Genomic DNA, 23527 nt, shown 5'->3' on the forward strand with positions numbered 1-23527 from the left:
CTCCCCTCACTCTGTACCGATTACCACACTATAGATGGATTTAGTAGGGGGAGAGGGGAGGGGGTCCTGGGGGATCACGACCAAATCCCCCAAAAGCAAAAAATATGCGAATATGTTCACTAAAATATGATCGAGGCTCGTGCAAGAGATAAAGACAGAATGGAGGGGAACAAAATGGCAAGGAGAAAACACCACCAGCGCAGAACAGAAAAGAGAGAGAGAGAGAGAGAGAGAGAGAGAGAGAGAGAGAGAGAGAGAGAGAGAGAGAGAGAGAGAGAGAGAGAGAGAGAGAGAGAGAGAGAGAGAGAGAGAGAGAGAGAGACGGGGAGGTAGAGAGGAAGAGAAGGAGGGAGAGAGGGAAAGAGGAAGGGAGGGAGGGAGAGAGAGAGAGGGAAAGAGGAAGGGAGAGAGGGAAAGAGGAAGGGAGGGAGGGAGGGAGAGAGGGAGGAAAAGAGGAAGGGAGGGAGGGAGAGAAGGAGGGAGGACAAGAGAGAGAGGGAGGAAGAGAGGGAGGGAGGGAGGGAAAGAGAGAGGGAGGGAGAGAGGGGGAGAGAGAGAGAGAGAGAGAGAGAGAGAGAGAGAGAGAGAGAGAGAGAGAGAGAGAGAGAGAGAGAGAGAGAGAGAGAGAGAGAGAGAGGAAGAGAGGGAGAGAGTGGGAGAGAGGGAGAGAATGAGAGAGGAAGAGAGGGAGAGAGGAAGAGAGGGCGAGAGGAAGAGAGGAAGAGAGGGAGAGAGGGAGAAAGGAACAGAGGGAGAGAGTGGGAGAGAGGGAGAGAGAGACATCGACATAGACATAGACAGAGAGAGACAGAGATAGAGAGAGAGACAGAGACAGAGACACAGAGAGACAGAGACAGAGAGAGACACAGGCAGAGAGAGAGAGAGAGAGAGAGTGAGAGAGAGAGAGAGAGAGAGAGAGAGAGAGAGAGAGAGAGAGAGAGAGAGAGAGAGAGAGAGAGAGAGAGAGAGAGAGAGAGAGAGAGAGAGAGACAGAGACAGAGACAGAGACAGAGGCAGAGAGAGACAGAAATACAGAAAGCCAGAAAGACAGAAACACAGAGACACACAAAGACAGAGACACAGAAAGACAGAGAGAGAAAGAGAGAGAGGGAGGGGGGGAGAGGGAGAGAGAGAGAGAGAGAGAGAGAGAGAGAGAGTGAGAGAGGGTGAGAGAGAGAGAGAGAGAGAGAGAGAGAGAGAGAGAGAGAGAGAGAGAGAGACAGACAGACAGACAGCGTGACAGAGAGTCAGAGACACAGAGAGACAGAGAGAAAGAGAGTCAGAGACACAGAGAGACAGAGAGACAGAGACAAAGACAGAGATAGAGAGACAGAGACAGAGATACAGAGACAGAGATACAGAGACAGAGAGACAGAGACAGAGATACAGAGACAGAGACAGAGATACAGAGACAGAGAGACAGAGACAGATACAGAGACAGAGAGACAGAGAGACAGAGACAGAGAGACAGAGACAAAGACAGAAACAGAGAGACAGAGACAGAGACAGAGAGACAGAGACAGATACAGAGACAGAGAGACAGAGACAGAGACAGATACAGAGACAGAGAGACAGAGAGACAGAGACAGAGAGACAGAGACAAAGACAGAGACAGAGAGAGACAGAGAGACAGAGACAGAGAGACAGAGACAGATACAGAGACAGAGAGACAGAGACAGATACAGAGACAGAGAGACAGAGAGACAGAGAGACAGAGAGATATCAAGGGGAGCGGGATATTGAGAATGATACATGGGGGCGAACAAGCACACAAGCTGAATGAAACACAAGAAGAGGAAGGGGAATGGGTGGGATGAAACAGAAAATAAAGGAACAGATCAACCAACAACTAATAAACAAAAATAGGTGGGGTGTGGGGGAAATCACAAAAAAGTGGGAAAATGATGTGCTTGGGAAGGGGGTAATTTTGGGCGAGGAGATCATCAGTCTGGATGGGGGAATGTCCTGCAAGGAAGAATGCCTCTCTTGAAGCTCTAGTGGGAAGAATGGGACTGAATAGACTGGAGAAGTTTTTTCGCCCGGTGAGAGAAAAGAACAACAAATGAGTGGAGGTGAGCAGTGAGCCTGGATTTTGGGGACTTGAACAAGAAAACTCGGTGGAGTCATGGTTAAAGCATCTACTTCGAGTCTGGGAGATCGACGGTTTAAACCCCGGTCGAGTCACACCAAAGACTTTAAAAATGGGACGTGCTACTTCCTTGCTTGACATTCAGCATTTAAAAGGACTGATGACGGACAACCCCATCGGTTGGCATCCATGGGGAGGAGAAAATTCCTCCTGAGGAAATGCCCCACTGAGTGTGGTGAGAAATGCGCCGCCATTGTCATGATGTTGCTGGTTGGAGTATCCCGTGAAGTGACGACACTTCCCCAAGCTTGCTGTGTTAAGTGTTTGTTCCATCAGTGTGTGTGTGTGTGTGTGTGTGTGTGTGTGTGTGTGTGTGTGTGTGTGTGTGTGTGTGTGTGTGTGTGTGTGTGTGTGTGTGTGTGTGTATTCCATTATGAGCATTAGACCTTGTATTTCAGAAAAGGGTACGAACAGAACATGTGCACCCTGCACCCTGCAAGTGCCTTAGAGAGGGCAGACGATGCAAGACCAAAAAGGAAGTGGTAAAATACAGAGGCCACTAACCTGTCTGCATGCAAAAGCAACAGGCCTAGCGAGACACTCAGCTTTGTCGTGGAAGAATGGCCAAGGAAAGACCTTGCATGATGAAGGATGCCCATGCAGTAGGCAGCTGGCTTTGGAGGCTAACTTGGAAATGTGGTTTGTCCAAGAAAGATCATGGCTGATAGTGAGACCCAGGAGTTTGAATGACTGAACTTATTTAAGGGGTTGTTAAGAAAGTAGATGAGAGGGTTTAGATACACTCCTTTTCAAGAGAGAGAGTGAGATTTCTCAGGGTTAAAAGACTTCTTCCAAGTATTTGACCATGTTGTGATTCTTTTTTCAAGATCTGAAGAGAGGGAAAAGGCTGCAACCTGCCTGTCTGAAGGATGATGGATGTCACAGCAGAGGGTGAAGTCATCAGCAAATAGATGAAGAGGATTTTCCAGAGTCAGGGAGATCATTTATGAAGATCAGGAATAGGACTCGGCCCAGAACACTGCCATGGGGCACTCCAGCCTTGACAAAAGGATTCCATTGAGTGCCACACATTGGCTACTCGAGTAGAGGAAGTCAGTAATCAAAGTGTGGAGTTGGCCTTGGATGCCATAGGCAAAGAGTTTGGAGAGCAAGGCAGGAAGCCTGTGTCGTAAGCACAAGTTATGTCCAGAGAGAGGCCCTGATCTCATGTCTGACATTGAGTGCCTCCATCCATTGTTGGATGAGTAGAAGCAGCATGTCCAAGGTGGAGTGACCTTATCTGAATCCAAATTGATGATCTGAGATGAGGTTATTTGAGAAAAGGAAGGATTTCATATCAACTACAATGATGGATTCCATGTTCTTGCTGATGATTGATTGGAAGTTAGCTGATAGGTGTGTAGTTAATGGGATCAGTTTTTTCATCTTTTTCGATATAATGCAGTGGTCTTGGCTGATTTGATAAGGTGAAAAGGGCAGAGAGAGGATGGTGCAAGAGCAGCAGAGTAGGTTTTTAGGACACGTGAGCACTGATACCATCCAGTACAGAAACATCTCCACCTTCTCAGGTGCAAAGGACACAGTCCAGGAGTAGTTGAGTGCGGCTCGGAAGGGTGGATACAGAGAGCGAGGGGTTGTGGATGCAAGATTAGAAAGGAAACACAGAATTGAGGCATTCGGCCTTCTCACAAGCTGAGTCGGCTGTGGTGCCATTTGAAGTGAAGGGAGGGATGGAGGGTGAGTATACTCCAGAGACCGACTTCACAAGGTGCCACCAGGTTTTCTCGGAGGGAGACAAGTTTGAGAGTTCAGCCTTGAGGCTGGTCCGATGTTTTCTGGCTTTCCTGAGAGTGTACAAACACTTGTTCTGGGTTTTGTGGAATGATTTGAAGTTGTCTTTGGTCAGATTTGCCTTCCAGGAAGAGAAGGCTTGGTGTTTGAAGACAACTACCTCCCCACAGGATTCTGTGTACAAGGGGTGAGAGGATAGGTATGATAACTGCAGACGATACGGTACAAATATGTAGATAATGGAAAGCATTATTGTATGGAAAGATTCTCAGGTAGTATTAATGTCAGGAGAGGTGGAAATGAAGACCATTCTTGACATGAGAGGGCAGCTTGCAGTCAATGTCAGTAAGCTTGAGTAAACTGCCAGACTATATGGCACTTTCTGACAATAGCCAGAGAGATGTTGACTCTCACAAGCACATGATCAGATGAACCTATTGGGGCAGAAGAGGAGCAGGAGACCCATGGATCACATTTGTAGGAAAATTTGCCATTACCAAGTCCAGAAGGGAGGATGTGCCATTGAGAAAAATCAGGGATGTAAAGTTCACTGATTGGGTGAGACCCAAATTTGCAAACCCCACTTGATTTTGTGCCTTACCGCTTACAGGCAAGTACTCTAGACATCAAAAACATCATTCAAAGTAATAATTATTGAAGAGGATTGTTGAGTAACTGGTGTCCCTTTCAGTTGACAAAGCTACAAGTTCCAACCCAATCACGTTAAAATTAACAAAAAAGGCAAATCTTACTATAATTCATCGTCTGTCTGTCTGTCTGTTCCCAGGTACCACAAAAATGGCTGAACCGATCGCAACCATTTTTTGGGTGTGTAATCCTGGGACCCCTTGGAGTAAAATATGCATAAATATAATAGCATGACCCCCTTGACGGCTCCCGTAGGGAGCGGGTGCTTCTAGTAAAATTAATTTCACAATAGAAACCAATGATTTCCCCCCTCCCAACATGTAGTGAATGTGGTCAGTTGGTGCTCAGAGTGCACCCAAGAACATCTAAAACCCAAAAGCTTCCAAAGTCCTTAAACGGGCCCCAGACTACAAGCGTTATGGCTTCATGTTCACAGCATCTGGGAGAGTATGTACCCATTCTCTTTATTTCTGCCCCCCCCCCTTCTTTCAAAAAATTCTGGATGTACTCCTGTACCCCCATATCGTTCTCCTGTGTGCAAGTTCCAAGACTGCCCCTTGTATCATGTAATCTCAATTTTCATTATTCTCACCCATCCTCAGCACCTCATATTGTTATGGATTTGGTAGCCATTTGCACACAAACAGACAGCAGTCCCCGCAGTTCAGTTATTTCGATAAGTATGTGTTTATAGTTGGAATCCCTCCTTCTGTCTAATGGGAATTTAGTGTGTGTGCTGCGAGTTATTTTATAGTTAGAATTTATACATCAACTACAACAACAGCGGACCGTCGCCTCGCTCCACCGTCGCCATTATGCAAGTGACCTTAGGTGACGAGGTAGGCGAAGCTACAATCACCTCAGCTCCGACTCCGCCCGAGAAAAGTGGGAGTTGCCCCGCCTACCGTGGACCTGTCCAATGAGGGATGGCCAGCGGATCGCGCGATGCCCCGATCAATCCACAGACGAGTTACCTCAGAGCAGACGCTCCACCCCCGCGAGGGGGAGGGATAAGAAGGGTCACGAGCTGTTCGTGAGAGAGAGAAGTTGGTTGGTTCCGGATGGTTGAGTTCGTGGCTCCTGGTCAATGATCGTGCTGGTCGGAGTTGGCGCAAGTCCTGGTTGGTGTTCGTGTTTGTGGTGCTCGGGTCGCCGATCGGCGTTCGCGGCTGGCCAAGTCGCTCCTTGGATTCTGGCGGCGTAGGTTCGAGTCCCACAGAAGCGGGTTGTGTGGAAGCGTGCGAGCTGAGGATCCCGTTTCCTTCCACGGAATCCGAGCTCCACCAGCTCGGGTCGGTGAAGACTGCACGAGGCGGAGAGGTACCAACCAGACCTTGACCCTCAGCTCGCCTTTCCCCTTGAGCCGAATAAAGACCATTGAGGTCCATTTCTTTTGGGGTGTGTGTGTGTGTGTGTGTGTGTGTGTGTGTGTGTGTGTGTGTGTGTGTGTGTGTGTGTGTGTGTGTGTGTGTGTGTGTCTGAGTGGACCCTGTCTTTAAGTAGAATCGCTTTAAGTGTTTCTTTTTATTGTACATTGTTTTGCATTGCTTATTCGGTTGTAACTCTGCTCTGTGCCTCCCTTCCCGATTATTGCCCCCATTATAAATAAACCCCCCAATTGCTAAATGTTCCAGTTTGTTGCCCGTGTTTTCTTCCATTGACCCAGCACGGTTCGTGCTTGAGAAATAGTGAGGCCGTCGGTGCCGTAAGTTGTCATTGGGTCCGACGGACTTTGGTAATTCCGCTCGGTTACACCGGACCGAGGTCGCTCGAAGGACCCGGTTCAACAGAGTCCATTGAGGGTGTGACTTCCCCGGTAATTTGACGATGTGGGTACTTAGGTATATTGAAATTCGGCTATTAACCCAACCCCGTTAGAGAATTGGGAATCACGGTCCTTAAGGACCCGTGACTTTCAGAGTTGTCCGAGAGTCACGACGTAAATTCCTGGTGTTCAGTGGGAGATGGCTCTACTACTCCACCTGGCGGTCATTCCTCGCCATCGACCCCCGGCCCACAACAATATTTCCTTATGTTAAACTTTAAACTGCATCTGCCAATTTTTTGCCCAATCCTTTAAAGTATTTAGACTTTCCTGAATCTAATCACTTACCCCATCCCCACAAGCCTCTCTGCTATCTACCTTATGTCAAAGCTTTGTGTCATCTGCAAATTTAGAAAGGTGACTCAACCCCACTATCAAAATCGTTGATGTAAGTTATGGATAATAATGGCCCCAGGACTGCTCGGTGAGGTACCCCGCTACTTACATCCTCACAGATTCAGGAAAGTCTAAATACTTCAAAGGATTGGGCAAAGGATTGGCAGATGCAGTTTAACATATGGAAATACAGCCACTCTTTGCTTTCTATCATGAAGCCAGTTTCCAATCCAGTTCGCTTCCCAACCAGCCAGTCCACAAGCCCTCACCTTAACTAACAGCCTTATCGAGGTGGTACCTTATCAAATGCCTTCTGAAAGTCTAGATATTATACTGTACTATGTCCACTGCCCTCCCTCATTCACTCAAACAAAAACCTGCTTCATAGAACTGAAATGAATTTGTGGAACATGATCTCTCTTTGGTAAATCCATGCTGACTGCCTTTAATTCATTTCAAATTACTCAAATGTTTTCCTCTCCGTTCCTTAATTAATGTCTCCAACATCTTCCCAACACCTAGAGTCAAGCTAACCCGTCTATAGTTCCCCAATTATTCTCAGGAACCTTTCTTAAATAACGGTTTTACATTTTCTTTGCTCCAAACTACTGGTACATCTCCTGACTCCAACGAGCTGTTCAAGATATCTGCTCATACCAAGTTTATCTGCTCTGCCACATCCGTGCAATACTCTAGGATGTATATTATCTGAGCCTGGGGCTCTATCATATCATTGCTTAACTTTTCTAACTGTTTCTTCACTTCCTCCACTCTTACTTAAATCTCCTCTAAAAGCCCTTGCTCACCCCTAAGATAGATACTCTCAGCCATTGAAATTTCCCCTTACGAGGTTTACTGACCTCTGCTGCAGACAGGTGGTATTATTAGCCACAGCACAAAATGCATTTGCTCCAGCTCAACCACTAACCCCCTGAGCTACTCCTGAAGGGAGTGGGTGTTTCTAGTGTATAATAACCAACCATTCCTTTCGCAATGTCATGTGCATAGGGCTGCTGAGGTAGTTTAATTGACTAGGGGGCACAATCCTGGATGGGTCTCTACTCTGATGTAGTATACTCCAATGGCTCATTTTTCCAAGAGCTGGCACTCATTCTGCTGAACTTGGAGGGATGACAGGCTGAGTCAACCCACCTGATGTTATTTCTGGACTGACCAGGACTTGAAATGAGGACCTTAAGATCGTAAGCCTCCTTAACCGTTAAGCCACAACCAGGCTTCCTACGTAAGTGTGGAAGCAAAAATAAATTTCATAACCCTGCAATCTCACCCTTATCAGCCACCAATTTTCCAATGCTATTCCTTAAGGGGCCCACACTCTTCTTAACCTTTTCTTTATAAACTTAAAGTAGAGAGAGGTGGGTTTGGGAAGGGTTAATGCCTTTCTGTTATGTTTAATATTTTTGGCTTTATTCTTTTCATATTCTCTTTTGACTTCCTAAGTTTTTTCTTAACTAGTTGGTTTACTCCTCTACTGATGTGTCAGACTCCAGTTCTATTATTTTGCACTTAATTAATGTCTTCTGCTTATCCTTAGTTACACTGCCTTCTGCTTATTCGTAATTACAATGTGTACCTTCACCCTGGTCTCTTTCTGCCTCTACCATAACACCTCACCTGAATGTGGTTTACTGGAGATGTAATACCACTGACAGAGTCCAGTATAATGAGACCGAGAAAGGGAAATCTGTCGTCAGCCACCTGTGGTCATCATTCAGCTTTATTGCATATGTGTTAGGTGTGGTACCGAAAATACTTCAGACATGTGCAGGAACCAAAGCAAGGTAGAAGAAAGAAAGACATTCAAGGAACTTTGACACAGGAGGAGGGCATTTGGCCCATCATGCCTGCGCTCTATCAACATCATATGAATAGAATCCTTCAGTTTATCTATTTAATTTCACTGGAGGAAGGGAAGAGGAGGAGGAAAAGAGAGAACATTGGGGTTTGTACAAGGACATCATCAGGATGTTTTATCGATACTAATTAATGTCATTGTGTGTGTGTGTGTGTGTGTGTGTGTGTGTGTGTGTGTGTGTGTGTGTGTGTGTGTGTCAGTGTGTCTTCTCCATAACTCCAAAACCATAAAACCTCACAGTCTGAAACTTTGCAAGCACACTAAGAAAACTCCAAGGAATTGCATGACTCAAAATTTGATGTTTAGGTTAATTAAAACACCCCTTTTGAAGATAATTAACGACCTTATTTAATTATATCCTTCATCAGGAGATCCTCAGCCACCTCGTTCTCTGGGGTCTTAAGGCGTTTCCTGGGTAATCTCACTGGGGTCTGAAGCCTCCATGTTTTTTGGCCTGCTCAGCCATTCCTTGACTTGGAACAGGCCACAACTATTTAACGATAAAGTTTCTTATTCACTTTTCTCACTCATATTATCGAATGCCAGTTCATCATAGCTATGAATCGCTGTATACATCGCTTTGTAAGTACAATAGTTTAAAAATTAGGAGCCTGGAGCGATTTCATGCATTATATGAAACGATTTTCCACAATGTATTCTCACAAACTAATTAAAGCACATCATCAAAATATTATTTTGGTTTTGAGGATCGGATATCGTCCGACCTAAATAAGTGTCGAAATCTCGTGAAATCTGATAATTTAAAGAAATAACTAAGCCGATATACCTACTTACTTTAAGCAAGCAAGGCTATGTTCTCTCCTTCTCCATAGATACACAAGAAAATGTGAAATTTCCAAAGCATTAAACTTATCGTTTTCTACTGTTTGGGAAATTATATTGAGTGAACAAAAAATTTAGGAACGTAATAAAATTAACCAGCTTCATTGAGCTATATGATTTAATGCCTTCACTGCTAGACCTCGTGCCCTGTCCCCCAGAGGGACTGCCTATCCATAGGGTCTGCGAGATCTGTGTCTATATTTTTGGAGGTTTCCGCGATGTGCTCTACAGGGAATCAAAGCAAATCTGGTAAAAACAACAACAAAAAAAACAGACATTAAAAAAAAGTTATAACGTTTGTGCAGGCTCTGAACCAATGTACCACTCTTCCACAAGCCTTGACTATGTATACAAAAAAAAGAAAATCAAATCAAGGATACAACACAGGAATAATAAGTAAATGTCACCTTCCTATGTGTAAGTTTCCTTCTACTTGTGATGTTTGATCAGCAAGTAAGCAAATCGTTGACAGAACAAAGTAGAATATGAAAGGGTTTGTTCAATTAAAGTTTATGTTGTTGTAAAAATATTATGAGGAGGACTAAGAACAAAATCCCATTTTCACATTTTATCGTGGTGCAATTCTTCCTTGTTGACTGTATTCTGCAAAGACTTTTGCAGACAAAACTTTCACAGTACTTTACACAAGAGTATTCAGTTACACACTTTATTGAGCATAAGAAAAAAGAAAGAATCAATAATTTAAGATCAACTACCCTGTCTTGTATTTCAGAAACATCTAACAATTGAGAAAACCATTTCACAAGACATATCCTTGATGTTCAAGGAAAGACAATATTGAAATAATTTCAAACCAAGTTTTGCGATACAATTGTAAATGCAAGGAAGAAAACTTTAACATGTGGATAAAATATAAGGTTTGAGTATCTCAGTGTGATGATCTTTTCCTTGGCAATAAGAAAAAGTCCCTTTGGTGATTCCCATAACAATTAACAGAATACCACACATGCAGCAATCATATTAATGTTACTGTTTTAATGTCAACTTGAAAAATCTTCTGTGCTCCCCATAGAACTGCCACATCATATAGAATGAAAAACATACGAGGGTGTGTTGAAAAGCAATGCCTCCTATTCTATTTCTCCAATACAGGTAAATATAGTGAAATGAAACAAAGTGCAATCTACACGTTAGTTCTTCCTGCCACTGGGTGCGAAGTTTTGTGATTCTGACACAACATGTCTCAATGCTATATTAGTCAAGATGACAAAGGGCAGAATGACGAGAGCAAGGTGAAGTATGAAGTGCTGGAGATGAGAGTTTGGACGAATGACTGGAGATGAGATGACTGGACATGACTGGAGATGAGATGACTGGACATGACTGGATATGAGATGACTGGACATGACTGGAGATGAGTGTTGGGTGCACCATTACGATCCTCAATGTAAGAGATGTTCAATGGAGTACAGCTACCAAGGATCACCAGTCAAGACTTGGCTCTGACAGATTTTCAACTCTTCCCCAAACTTAAAGAACACCTTCGTGGAGAACATTTTCCTTATGATGTCAATGGCCTTGACGATGATGTCAAGGCCATTGTGAAGCGTTGGTTAAGTCAGCAGGATGTACAGTTCTATTGTGACGGCATCACAAAACTACTTGAAATGTGTGGACCACAGTGGTGATCATGGTGAGAAATAAATATGTACAATGGTAGAATAAAGATTGATGTTAGTATCTGTCTTTGCTTCATTGGAATATATTTACCTGTTTGGATAAAAAGAATAAGAGGCATTACTTTTCAACACACCCTCAAATTTTCTTCTCTAACATAGTAGAAATAAATTATACATGCTGCGAATAAAACTAGCAAGTGGCAATTTGTAACCATGTGATGGCATTAGATAAATTATAACCATGGTTTGGGTCAATAGCATGTGCTTTGTTAATGTCTTCGAATTGCCACACTGTTGGTTGGTATGACACGATAACAGTAAAAACAAAGATCTAAATTATGCCCAAGTTGTTTAAGAACCTTCTGCAAGTTGCTTTAAATACTTTCTTTAAATGCGGGTAATGGATGATGACACAGGGCCACAATATCACATCTCGTTTCCAGTAAACCATGTCAGTGCATTTTCAAATCCTTCACAAGCCAAAGAGGCATGGTGGTTGAATCCTGAGGAATGGATATGAGAGAAAATGTAAAACAAAAACTTGTTCCTTCAAAACATTGCTAGAAATCAGAAGGGGCATTGAAAAAGTTATACGAACGAGAAACTCAAAATGGGTCAAAATACGTCTAAAGCCCCTGTCACACCTTGAAGATTTAGCCAGCGTATGGCAACGTATCAAAATTTATCTAAAACGCTGGCGTACGCTGAACATTTTTTTTTTCAGTTTTGGGCGTATAATAGTGTATTCATAATGAGTTGGACGTATGCATAACGTATTAGTAACGTACACAGAACGTTTCGATAACTTATAGATAATTTATACCAACGAATGTTGTCGGCGTGTTGTCGGCGTTCACAACTTATGCCCAACGATAGTCTAACTTATGCATAGTGCACGGCAGCGTATCGCCGACCATCACGTGGCATAGTCTATTAAAAGGCTGCCGCCCAACAATTCAAATCATAACCGCACTAGACATCGAAGTGTCAACATCACCGTCATGCCAAAGAAAACTTCGAAGAACTTCTCGTTACGGAGTTCCACCATGAGCTGGTCATACATGCCAAACTGCCGTCGCCTCCCGATCCATGGTCTCACCCAGTTCCTTCTCCTCCGTTCACCTCTTCTTCTCCTGGCTCTATTGGCATGTAACTGGTACAGTGTCAAATCGATGAGGTCATGTTGATGTTGGAGGACAGCTAGTAGGTATTCTCGTCTCAGCCTTGCCGAATCCTCCATCTCTTGGATGGCATGGACATCTGCTCACCATGGAGTCTGGAACACTGACGGGTTCCTCCTGTGAACCCCATTTTTATATACCAATTCCCCTAAACGCTGCCAATACGCCATTATACGGTAACTGTAAGTTAGAAACATGTTCAGTAAGTTCGGTGGTCGTCCGGAAGACGTCAAATACGTCTACATACGTCAATATGCATTGGAGATACGTTACACATAAGTTCAAAGCATGTTACTCATTGGTTAGAAATAAGTTTTGGGTACGCTAGACATAACATTACCTCAACGTATTTCGACTTATGAGTAACTTACAAGTAACGTGTGTCGACGTGTGCCAACGATTGCATAACATGCCTACAACTTATGGCCAGCATATGTGGAAGGTGTGAGTCATACGCCGAGCACGTCGACAAATTTTGTGCATGCACAAAATTTGTCGACGAGCTTGGTGTACTACGACGTATGCCAGAGTGCTTCAGCGTGCTCTTAACGTATACAAAACTTACCCATAACGTATTCCACGTGTGCCAGCGTATTCGCCAAATGTTTCATAGGTTGGCATACGCTGGCTAAAACGTCAAGGTGTGACAGCGGCTTAAGTAGTTTTTTCATCGTACAGATGTTTCTGTGAAATCTCACTTATAAAGCTGATCAAACATAAATCAGTAAGAAAATAGATAACTTTCTTTTATTCATATTTATAACTTGCTATACATTTTGATGCACCTTGGATTTTGATTACCCCCTGGTATGGGTGGGGGGGGGGGAGTGCTCCCGAAAAATTTCAGGCACATATAACCCACACACTGGTATAGACCACAGGCCAGCTTTCCTTTCCACATGACCGGGAGATACATGATCCCCATATTTCCAGCAGCCAACACAGCTTTGTTGTCAAGGGCCAACGAACGGCTCTTTTCAAATACGACTGCGGTAAATAACTAATTGATATTAAAATGAATATCTTGAGAAAAGGTTGTTGTAACAATTGAAGTTTACTGTGCAGATCTGTTAAAAAAAAACAATATGACCACTGTACCTGTAGCTTATCTGGGGCCCTGGCCTAATGATGTAACTCAAATTTGGTAGCATTCTGACTTGTGGGTCTGGTGAAGAAGATTTTGAAAGGAATTTGTGGGACCGCCATTTTGACACACTTCCGGTCACGTGATCAGCATGACTTGCACAATATAATTAACATCCCTACCCTAGCCTAATGTTGCAACCCAAATTTGGTAGCATTCTGACTGGTGGGTCTCGAGAAGAAGATTTTGGAAGGAATTTGCACAACCACAATTTTGACACACTTCCCGCCATGTGATCGGCATGGCCTCCACAATTTAACATCAGGACCCTATCCTAATGTTGTAACTCAAATTTGGTAGCATTCTGACTGATGGGTCTGGAAAAGAAGATTCTGTTGAGGAATTTACGTGATTTTCCCAAAAATTGACTATGTCGGCCATTTTGACATGCCTTCAGTCAAGTGATCGGCATGACCTCCGCAATTTAACATCTCTGCCCTGGCCTAATGTTGGAACCCAGATTTGGTATCATTCTGACTGATGGGTCTGGAGAAGAAGATTTTTGAAGGAATTTATGTCATTTTCCCCAAAATTGACGAAGTTGGCCATTTTGACACACTTCCGGTCACGTGATCAGCATGACCTCCGCAATTTAACATCCCTTCCCTGGCCTAATGTTGTAACCCAAATTTGGTAGCATGCTGACTGGTGGATCAGGAAAGAAGTTTTGGAAGGAACTTGTGGGACCGCCATTTTGACACACTTCCGGTGAAGTGATGAACATGGCTTCCGAAATTTAACATCAGGACCCTATCCTAATGTTGTAACTCAAATTTAGTAGCATTCTGATTGGTGGGTCTGGAGAAGAACATTTTTGAAGGGATTTATGTGATTTTCCCAAAAATTGACCAAGTCAGCCATTTTGACCTACATAAAGTCATGTGACGGGAATGAGCTTTGCAATTCCTGTTACCAGTCAGAAGTGGAATGTTGCTGCCTGTCAGGTGTGGATGTCAGGTGGTGGCCCCATTCAATCCATATTTGAACCTTTGCCTCATTTAAACATTTGGGAATTGCATTAATCCGGTGTCTGGATTCAAACCATCGTCGTGGTTGCTTCAAATTGTGTTTCCAAGCCTTTTGCCTTCGCTTTACAGTTTGCTTTACAATGTGTTAAAATGTATTACAAGCAAGCCAGCCGATGTCCTTGCCAGAGCAGTTTTGCAGGTTTGTTTGTGAATTCCAGTGTGGAGTGACAACAAAGGCTGGAGAACTACAAAGGGTTTGCTTCTGTTTATGAATATGTGCCTGCACTCTCTCGCTGTTCGAACCGTGAGAAAGATGCTGTTCATTGCTAATTCTCCCGAGGGCCGCAGGGAGGGGGGGGGGAAGCCCACTTGCCAGGTGTTTCTTTCTTTGCTTGCTTTCTCCGCCTAGGAATAGGTTTTATATATATATATATATATATATATATATATATATATATATATATATATATATATATATGCATTTTGGAGTATGATTTGTCAGTGTGATTCTGAGGCTTGACCACTGTTGGTTCGAGTCCTGCACCACATTCCGCATGCGTTGTGTCCCAAATAAACCGCATATTCGAGTATCCTCAGTTGACTCTGAGGATACTCGAGAGGTCATCAACTGATGATGTTGATGACATCAACTGAGGATACTCACTCAGTATCCTCAGTTGACACTCAGTTGAAATTCTTCAAAATTTGGATTTTCAAATGGCCAATCGGGCAGATTTGATCAGAAAGTCCTGCAGAACAGAAATGACAAATTTGATGCTTGTATCATAATTTGCACGATTTTTCTACTATCTACTACACTATAATACCCAATCCCTACCTGTGATCTTTTCTACCCCCATTACCAATACCCAACCGAACCTTCTTACTTGCAAGTTACCGTTTCCTCCCTTCCTCCTCTTTTCACGGTCGTTCATTGCCTTGCATGTTGTGTCCAAATGTTCCCCAGTGCTTTAGTCAGTATATTTTCTTTTTACTCTATGTCACCTCACCCTTCAGGGAGCCTAGTTTTTGTATAAAAAAGAAAGAAAGCATTAGAGCAGCGGTGGGGAATGCCACAGTGCATTATTGCATTCGATCACACACATATTTCTGTAATATGTCAAACAGGAAGGCTAAAAGAAGAACAAAGAAACTACAATATCAAGAAATGCCATGCACTGTGTATTGAAGGAAAAAAAGGAATGTCAACAAAGTTTTTCATACAAAACAAAGTATTAAATGCTGCTCATAGCTGAGTTGTTGTTTAGACTTAATGTAAAATGTAAGGTAGTTCTTGCTTTGATCAAACTTTCTTTTGGGAGGGAGAAAGTGTTACGGATAAGTAATATATACACCACATAATTGGAAATGTTGATAAAGTATACACTGTGGCAAAAGACAACTTAAATAAGTTTGTATTGTGTGAAAAAAAGCAGGCACTCGTGTCATGTCCTGGCAGCCTTCGACTCTCTCATGCTGTGGGGCTGGGCTGAGTTAAAAGGAATGTCAGACTGGGGGAAAGAATTGCTATGGGAAATGCTGATCAAAGCCACACACAAGCATCATCAAAGCCACGGCATGCAGACTCATTGACGTCATGCCTCGGAGTGACATTGTACGACACAACAAAAGGCATCACAGAGCCATATGAGGCGGGAAGGGAACACAATGTGAACCAGAGAGAAGCTACAGCTGGGTGTGCGGCATGTCCAAGCTGAAGTTCATTTTACCAACAGGGCTACAACAGCAATGAGGGGGCTGAGAATCATCTTTTGATCACAGCCCCGACTATCGATCCAGCTGCATCTCTGCGGATGCTGGTCGATTTTACCTGCTGGCCAGCTTGGGTTCTCACCAAAGCAATACAATCCTGCTGGTGTCACAGAACCAACAATGAAGCAGATAAATCCTCTTTAGGCAAATCTAAAAAGCTAAGGGCAAGTTCTTCATCCTCATTCCTCAGCACTGCTGGTCTGCAATATGGTCCTTCACAGCAAGTATTCAAAACTGTATTGAAACCTGTCATGTGTAACTTTGGGGAGTTTTAAAAACATTGAGCGTGTCATGTGTAACCTTGGTGAGTGTTAAAATAATTGAGTGTTTCTTTTAAAATCATTGTGATGGATTCTTATTAAATGGTATTAGTGTTGGAAAAGTTGACGGTCGGGATTAATAAATTATTTAATGCAATATTGTCATGAAAACTTGTTTACGTTGTCCTTCTTCAAGTCTTGCGAGAGCATAGCATTCTTTCATTCTGTCTACTGGACCTCATCTAAACGGACATTGCATGGTTTTGTCAACACAGAGGAAAACTAACATTTGCACCTGCATGTTTTTCCAGCACTGAAATTTCCTCTCTGTCTGTAGATTCAGGAGCATGTCCTTTTGTTGCATTATTGAATCATCTCGCCATTCTAGCATGATGATGTCAGTATGATGGCATAGGCCAATGGCTGTGTTATGGTCTGAATGCCCTGCGTATACAAGCAGATAAATGTTACCACAAAACTACCTGCTCATGGCCAATTAAAGTAGGTGTAACTTTATGGTCTACAGCAGCCTGTCCTGTCATATTGGCCATTAAGGAATGTCCCATTGACCTGTCCAACAAGCGAGCCTCTGATGATAGGTATTCATTTTCAGTCTGACCTACCATCTCTGCTGGTTGTGCCCTTGTATCTTGCAACACAGGATTGGGAGGATGGCAATAAAACACCATCACAATTAGTCTGTTCTGACAGCCGTGAGTCTTGGCTTTTGTCTGACAGAGCCAGGGTGAAGTCAGAAGAAGATGAACCATCCAGTTCAAGCCAGCTCAAGCAATGATCACAGCATGTGCAATGGCCTTGCCATTGTTGAGGGCAGGTATCACGCTTGGCTCCAGCTTTATCAAGATGATTATATAAACGTACTGCCCCGCCATGATGAGCTGGACGCTCACGCTTCCAAATATTGTGTTCTGAAGCAATTGCCATCACCTACAACAAAATTAGGCCTTTAGCAATTATGGATATAAACAGCATACACTGAATTTGAACAAAAATAATCAACCAATAGTTTGCCTTAGGGTGGAGGGGGGGGGGAAGAAAAAAACAACAAATGTAAAATAAAAATATATATAATCTACTGTATATACATAGAGAGAAATCTGATCCCATTACTGTAGTGTAGGGGTCAGCAACCTTTCAGAAGTGGCGTGCCAATAATTAACTTATTTACTCATATTTACAGACCTGTGCGCCATTGATACATCATTAACATCAACACTAGTCCTACTTCCATTTTAGCAACTTCATTAATATATACATTAAATGGCAGATCTTACCGTTTAGTGTGATCCTTGCCCTTGCTTTCCCTTTCTGAGTTCTCGAATCTCAGGTTCTTTGTTTGATACTTTAAGCAGCAAACTAGTCTCTGAGAGTTCAGTTGTTAACTGGCTCCAGGAGGGACAGAGAACTGACTTCATATGTGAAAATATCTGTTCACAGAAGTACGTAGATCAAAATGCAGAAAGTAGTGAAAATGCCACTTTCTTCAAACAATCAAATTTCACAGGCAGGGGCTTCCAACAGGTCAGGATAGAGACCCTGTGATCTCTCTCGGTAGCCTTGTGTGTGCTGCAGATCCTGAAACTTCGAGGCCCATAAGTCTGAGCATTGTAACTCCATGAGCTGGCTTTCAAAATTCTCAACACCCATCCACTGAAACACTGTCAAATCCATGTTGCTGGAATCAAATTTGTCTGGTTTAATTAGAAAGGAAAACATCGGGCCAAAACGTTGGAAATCTTGAAATCTGACAAGATAATGATGCGAGTTCCGGCGTGTACATTCCAATCTCTGTAACACTGATGGTGTGATGTGTCAATAGTTCTTTAAGATGTTGGAAATAGCAGAAAGTCGAGGTGTCAATGTCCTGAGAAAAAATGGCAAGTTTCGCAAGAAATGCCTTCCATGTTTCAAGAAGACCCATAAAAGTTTGGCCTGCACGCTGCAGATAGGTGTTGAGTTTGTTTAGATGCATGGTGATGTCAGTTAGAAACATTCGTTGCACAATTTTGCCATCAACCAGTTTGGGGTAGTTTTGACCTTTTTCTGACAAAAAGATCTTTATTGCATTAAAACAGACCAAAAAGCGAGCCAAAACATTCCCATGGCTTCGCCAAAGAACATTGCTGTGAAGTGGAATGCCCTTGTATGCACTGTATATTTCCTCCAGCAGAGATTAAAACTACCTGTGCATCAAGGCAGAACGAGCAACAAGAAAATACACTATCTTCACCACTGCAGTCATCACATTATGAAGCTCAGAATTACAAATCTTTGCACAAAGATTTTCTTAATTAATAATACAATGAAAATTTACCGTCAGGTGGCAAATTTGATCCTCAATGATCTTTACAAATCCCTTATGTTTTCCGACCATAGCAAGGCTACAGTTGTAGCAGGGACTACTGATACCACTGCATCTTTTAATGCCACCGTCTGTCACAGATAATATTTTTCTGATGTCAATTCCTCTTTTCTCAATATGGTTAACAAATGACTTCACTATATCTTCCCCTGTTGTTGTGCCATGCATGGGGTTTAGTCAGCATACCTCTTCACTAACTTCATCTGAGTCACAGTATCTCGTAACAACTACTGACGGTGGTACGTCATTTTTATTCACACTCTCAGCAAGTGCAACACGAAATACCACTGCATCTTTCAACATCGCCTTCTGTTTGTTTACGTTTTCTGCCATTTCGCTTTTGTCTTTCCACTGATCTGGCAGATGCAGGTACATCTTTGATTCCAGAGATGATTGTGTCTTTATTGGGGAAACCATTGAACAAAATATCTGAACAACTGAGAAAAGCCTCTTCTATATATTGCATATCTGTAAATGCCTTTCCATGTTTTGCAACACATTGTATGATTTTGTAACTTTCCACTGTGGCTTGATTTTTACTGACACATACGTTAATAAAGATACTGCTTTGCTTTCTGTACCCCATTATGGCCCATTTGATTGACTCAGCCTTGTCCGCCTCATCCTTGAAGTGTTTCTCACAATGCACTCACAACATTGAGTACAAACAGCACAGTCTTTATGTTGAACAAATCCGTATTTGTCTCTCCATGAGGGCTAAAATGAGTAAGCATCTTTTTTTGCTTTCATAGGAACCGCCATTTTGTCCAAAAAAAAGAAAAGTAATCAGCGGCACTTATCACAAGATTTCCTGCGAATCAAGATTGGCTGACCCTGCTAAACGTAATGTAGTAAATAAACCAATAGAATGGTTTTTCTTTCTCCATCAAAGAGCTTTCTTTGGGGAGCATAATTTAGATTCTAAATTATGCTACTGTGGATGCAAATTTCTCCAAAATTAGCATAATGGGTTTAAGGGTGATAAAAAGATTTTTAATATATTGCCAATTAAACTTGATTGATAATTAACTTGAAAAAGTAAATGTTTTTACCATATGGCACAATGTATTGTTATAAACTTTTAATGGGAAATGTATTCAAATACAACATGATTATTACATCAATGTGCTCAAACATGTATCTCTTTTTAATAATATATTTGCATTTTAAACGACCTTATATCTCTTGACTGTATTGGAAGGTTACCAGTCTGATGAGTAAAAACACCTCTCTTTCCCAAAACAGATTGGCCTTCCAAATAATCTTTAATCTTTATTCAGTGGAATAGAACCATCTATTATTCTATTTGGCTTATTAAGGGATTCTTATATAAATAATTATATACTGGTGTCTGAAAGTCTGGCTGGAAGCAGGAGTCAAGCTTAAATGGAATGACTGTGAAGGTAATGTCCAGAACTCCTATCAACCTTCAGGTTATAAATATTCCCCAGCCCTTTGAATTTAAGCTGACCTCCGAATGGCCGCTGCGATCAGGCTATGAGTGATCTCTCAACTGAACCCCAAAATATCAACCTTGGCACCATTATGTCTTGAGGATGACCAGACATCGTCTTACTGATTATTATATAATAATTCAAAGTCTCTATGTACTGCAGAATCAGAAGAAGAGCATGTTGCTTGCTTGTGTTATTGAGTCTCCTCTTGTTCTGCATATGCGCATATGTATTAAATGTGCAAGAGGAATTGAGTCTTCTTCGACACTACCAAGTGAAAGCTCTTGTCTTATTTTATTTTAGAGATTGACAGAGCAGTCAAGCATAGTTTTTAATCAGGTTTATTTTTTCAACTTAGTTTCTTCGCCATTAATTGCACACTTTTATTGTGCCTGCCACTCAAAATAATCTTGCGTGCCACTCATGGCACGCGTGCTGTATGTTGCTGACCCTTGCTGTAGTGGATACGAGGAAGCAAGTGCCACACCAGCTCTTGCTGCAAGCATCCTGACCAAAAGGAAATGCTTGTCACACATTAATCTGTCTGAGTCAACAACAAATTACACAAAACACACACACACACACACACACACACACACACACACACACACACACACACACACACACACACACACACACACACACACACACACACACACACACATACGTCTGTATATTTGTTTCATATACGTTTCCAAGCCCGTGGACCAAATTCCCCAAAATTTAATGTACCAATCCTGAAGCCTCATTCCCTCAGTGGGCTTTTGCCATGTTAGCAATGAAGGCCTTGAGTTTGAGTGCTGGGTTGAGTTAGGATTTATTCAGACTAAGGAATTTATTTCCAGGTCGGGCACCCAAATTTTTTCGTGAATGGAGTACATAAAGGTTTTATTCTTTGTTCCTTGGCACATGGTGTGATAGTTATATTTTATCTTTGGAGAAAATCCAACAATGCCTAGAAATGTACTATCATAAAAGACGAATAACAAAAGGTGTTTTGTCATGTTTTTCATTTGTTTTTTACCTCTTCGCAGCACCTCCGGCTGACAGCTGCCCGGTATTGCATCTTCTCCCACAGGTTCTCACGCTTTCTCAAAAACTGGGAAAAGGATTTTCGCCAGCAGTCACCAAGAGCCCATGGAAAGATGTCATACTTATAGTCTTCTTCATCTTCTTCCATGTCATTAGCCAAGTACCTGTACAAATGCTATGTTGTGCTGATGTCGTTCCAGTTCCTTTTGCATTTTTACATGTATTTAATTTAAAAATTACAGCATTACAGAAATAAGCTAATACAATTGCTGAGACAAGATTGAGATAACAATTCCAAATCACTGACATTTGACTTCCAACAAAAGAAAACTGAAAGAAAAGCTGAAAGAAACAACAAACTCAATACAATTATTTTTTTTGCAAACTCAATCCAAATCCCCATTCACAAAATAATTTGATAAAGAAACAAACATTAGTCCAATCAACAAGATATAATTTGCTTACAAGGCAACAAAGAAATTGTTGCGAGTATACTCATGAAGTAGAAATTCCGCTCTCTTGAAGTATGTGAAAACCATGGCCAGGAGATACTGGAAGAAACAAAGATGCCGATTTTTTCAAACATGTATTCTCAAAGCTCAGAATAGATCATATTGTGGTTCATGAACTGAGAGTAACTGGTAGCATACTATTCATATGTGATTTTGGACATTTTATTCAAATTAATTTTGATGAGAGTGAGCTCCTGTCATTGCAGAGGTCGAATAGTGAGCTCCTGAGGAAGCTCAATAACAGAAAATTGTTTGAACTTATGAAGTGCTTTCTGTGGACTGATATGATAAATGAGATAAAGCACATTGGCCTTTAAGCTGTCTCGTCTGGGTTTGATTCCCAAGCCTGAATATAAATGGTTACCTGAGTGTTTTTCAAGCAGGGTGCTGCATCAATGAGTATGCTGTTGTGAGGGCTGAAATAGAGATTTTGTCTTTTCTTTCATTTAAAACTTACTTAAATATCTTCTTTTGATTAAAAGTTGTTTATTGCTTGCTTTTAGCTAAACTTTGTTCTATTAGTGTTCTGATGATTTAAGATATAACCATGAATTGTATTTGGAGACATGGGCCAAGTAAAAACACCACGCACAGAATACTTCCTCATTTCCACGGCACAGCTGTGCTCTTCCAGGCACTACCCAATTTTACAGAACCAAAGGAAGGATAGTGAACTTCCCTTTCTCTCGTGCTTGAAGAGATAAAGTGAATATACTATGTTTGAAATACTGATGTCTTGTAAAAGTTCCACAATAGGGACCCTGATGATAGTTCAAACCAGAGAAAGATTTCCATATACGGTGCTTCTCAGGACTCACAACCTTATCGGCTTATCCATGAGATGTGCTTTGTGCAAGAATAAGTTGAGCCACTAACCATGAGATGTGCCTTACTCAAGAATACTTCTCTAAAATGAGTATAAATCCAGGGGTGACTGAAGATAGGCAGAGCAGATTGTTATATTCGCTCTAGCATTCTGTTCGACCTGTGCATGGGTGTTTGGTTGGCTGTTTAACTGGCTGGTTGTTTAATTAATTGTTCATTTAATTAATTATTTGTTTAACAGATTGTTGTTCAATCGATTGGCTGCTTGATTGATAGATTGATGATTAAAATGAAATTATAGACCTATTCTTGACTTCTTGTGCTGTGTTTGAAGGTATATTATCTTTGCTGTGATTAGGCCATTGAATTTTCTGATGATTGTGTCTCTCCAAATCGAAGCATTGCAATTCAAGGTCCGGGGTTCGAACCCCGACACTGTCCTTCAGATGGGATGCTAACCTCGAGACCTCTCTACCAGAATTATTTGCTTGTGGATTGTAAAGATCCCATACTCTCTTCTGCAAAGAGTAGGTGATTATTGCCATCACCCTGAACAAATCCCATGTCTGCCCTTGACTACTGATAGTAAGGCAAAATAGCAAACGCAGTGTAACCTTTGCTACAAGACTGCTTTGGCAGTGGAGCAGGGAAGGAGAGGGAGTAATATGATTTACTGTCATTGTTGTGCAGTTTTGTTACAGCTAGCAGTACGACTTCTCTGAAAGGGCCCTGTGGCCTTGATTGCTTGTCAACGTTCACCGATGTAATTTGGGGAGTTGTGCCAAGAAGGTAAATGCCCAAACTATAGAATTTTTCTGAATGTAAATCCTCAATACATAATTGCTTATTGTTTTCTGTAATCTCTGTCCCTCTCATTTGCAAACAAAAATAAATTACATTTTCATTGAATCACAGTTAATCATAAC

At 42.0% G+C, this 23527-nt stretch overlaps 1 protein-coding gene and 1 long non-coding RNA gene across 7 annotated transcripts in view; one reads left to right on the top strand and one right to left on the bottom strand.

Moving 5' to 3' along the window:
- Nucleotides 1-10082: 10082 nt before the first annotated feature.
- The window catches only part of SPDYC (speedy/RINGO cell cycle regulator family member C), a 36072-nt gene continuing 22627 nt past the window's right edge, over nucleotides 10083-23527 (bottom strand). For 4 of the 6 annotated variants that reach the window (XM_085851898.1, XM_085851899.1, XM_085851900.1 and 1 more), the window contains 4 exons: nucleotides 21730-21815; nucleotides 21257-21428; nucleotides 17019-17343; nucleotides 10083-11572 (listed from right to left, as the gene is read on the bottom strand). In XM_085851898.1, coding sequence (XP_085708024.1) covers nucleotides 11496-11572; nucleotides 17019-17343; nucleotides 21257-21428; nucleotides 21730-21815 — 660 coding nt within the window. In that variant the 3' untranslated portion in view covers nucleotides 10083-11495. Of the gene's footprint in view, nucleotides 11573-15249; nucleotides 17344-19923; nucleotides 20740-21256; nucleotides 21429-21729; nucleotides 21816-23527 lie in introns of those variants that run through there. The other 2 variants (XR_015050670.1, XM_085851902.1) reach the window with 2 other exon arrangements.
- LOC147014170 (uncharacterized) lies at nucleotides 16207-23510 on the top strand. Its single transcript, XR_015050671.1, has 2 exons — nucleotides 16207-16359; nucleotides 21311-23510. It is a non-coding gene; the product is annotated as an uncharacterized LOC147014170 (long non-coding RNA).

Source organism: Eptatretus burgeri, chromosome 13 (genome assembly GCF_056783735.1).
Source record: "Eptatretus burgeri isolate ZD-2024b chromosome 13, Ebu_testis_v1, whole genome shotgun sequence".
Taxonomy (NCBI): domain Eukaryota; kingdom Metazoa; phylum Chordata; class Myxini; order Myxiniformes; family Myxinidae; genus Eptatretus; species Eptatretus burgeri.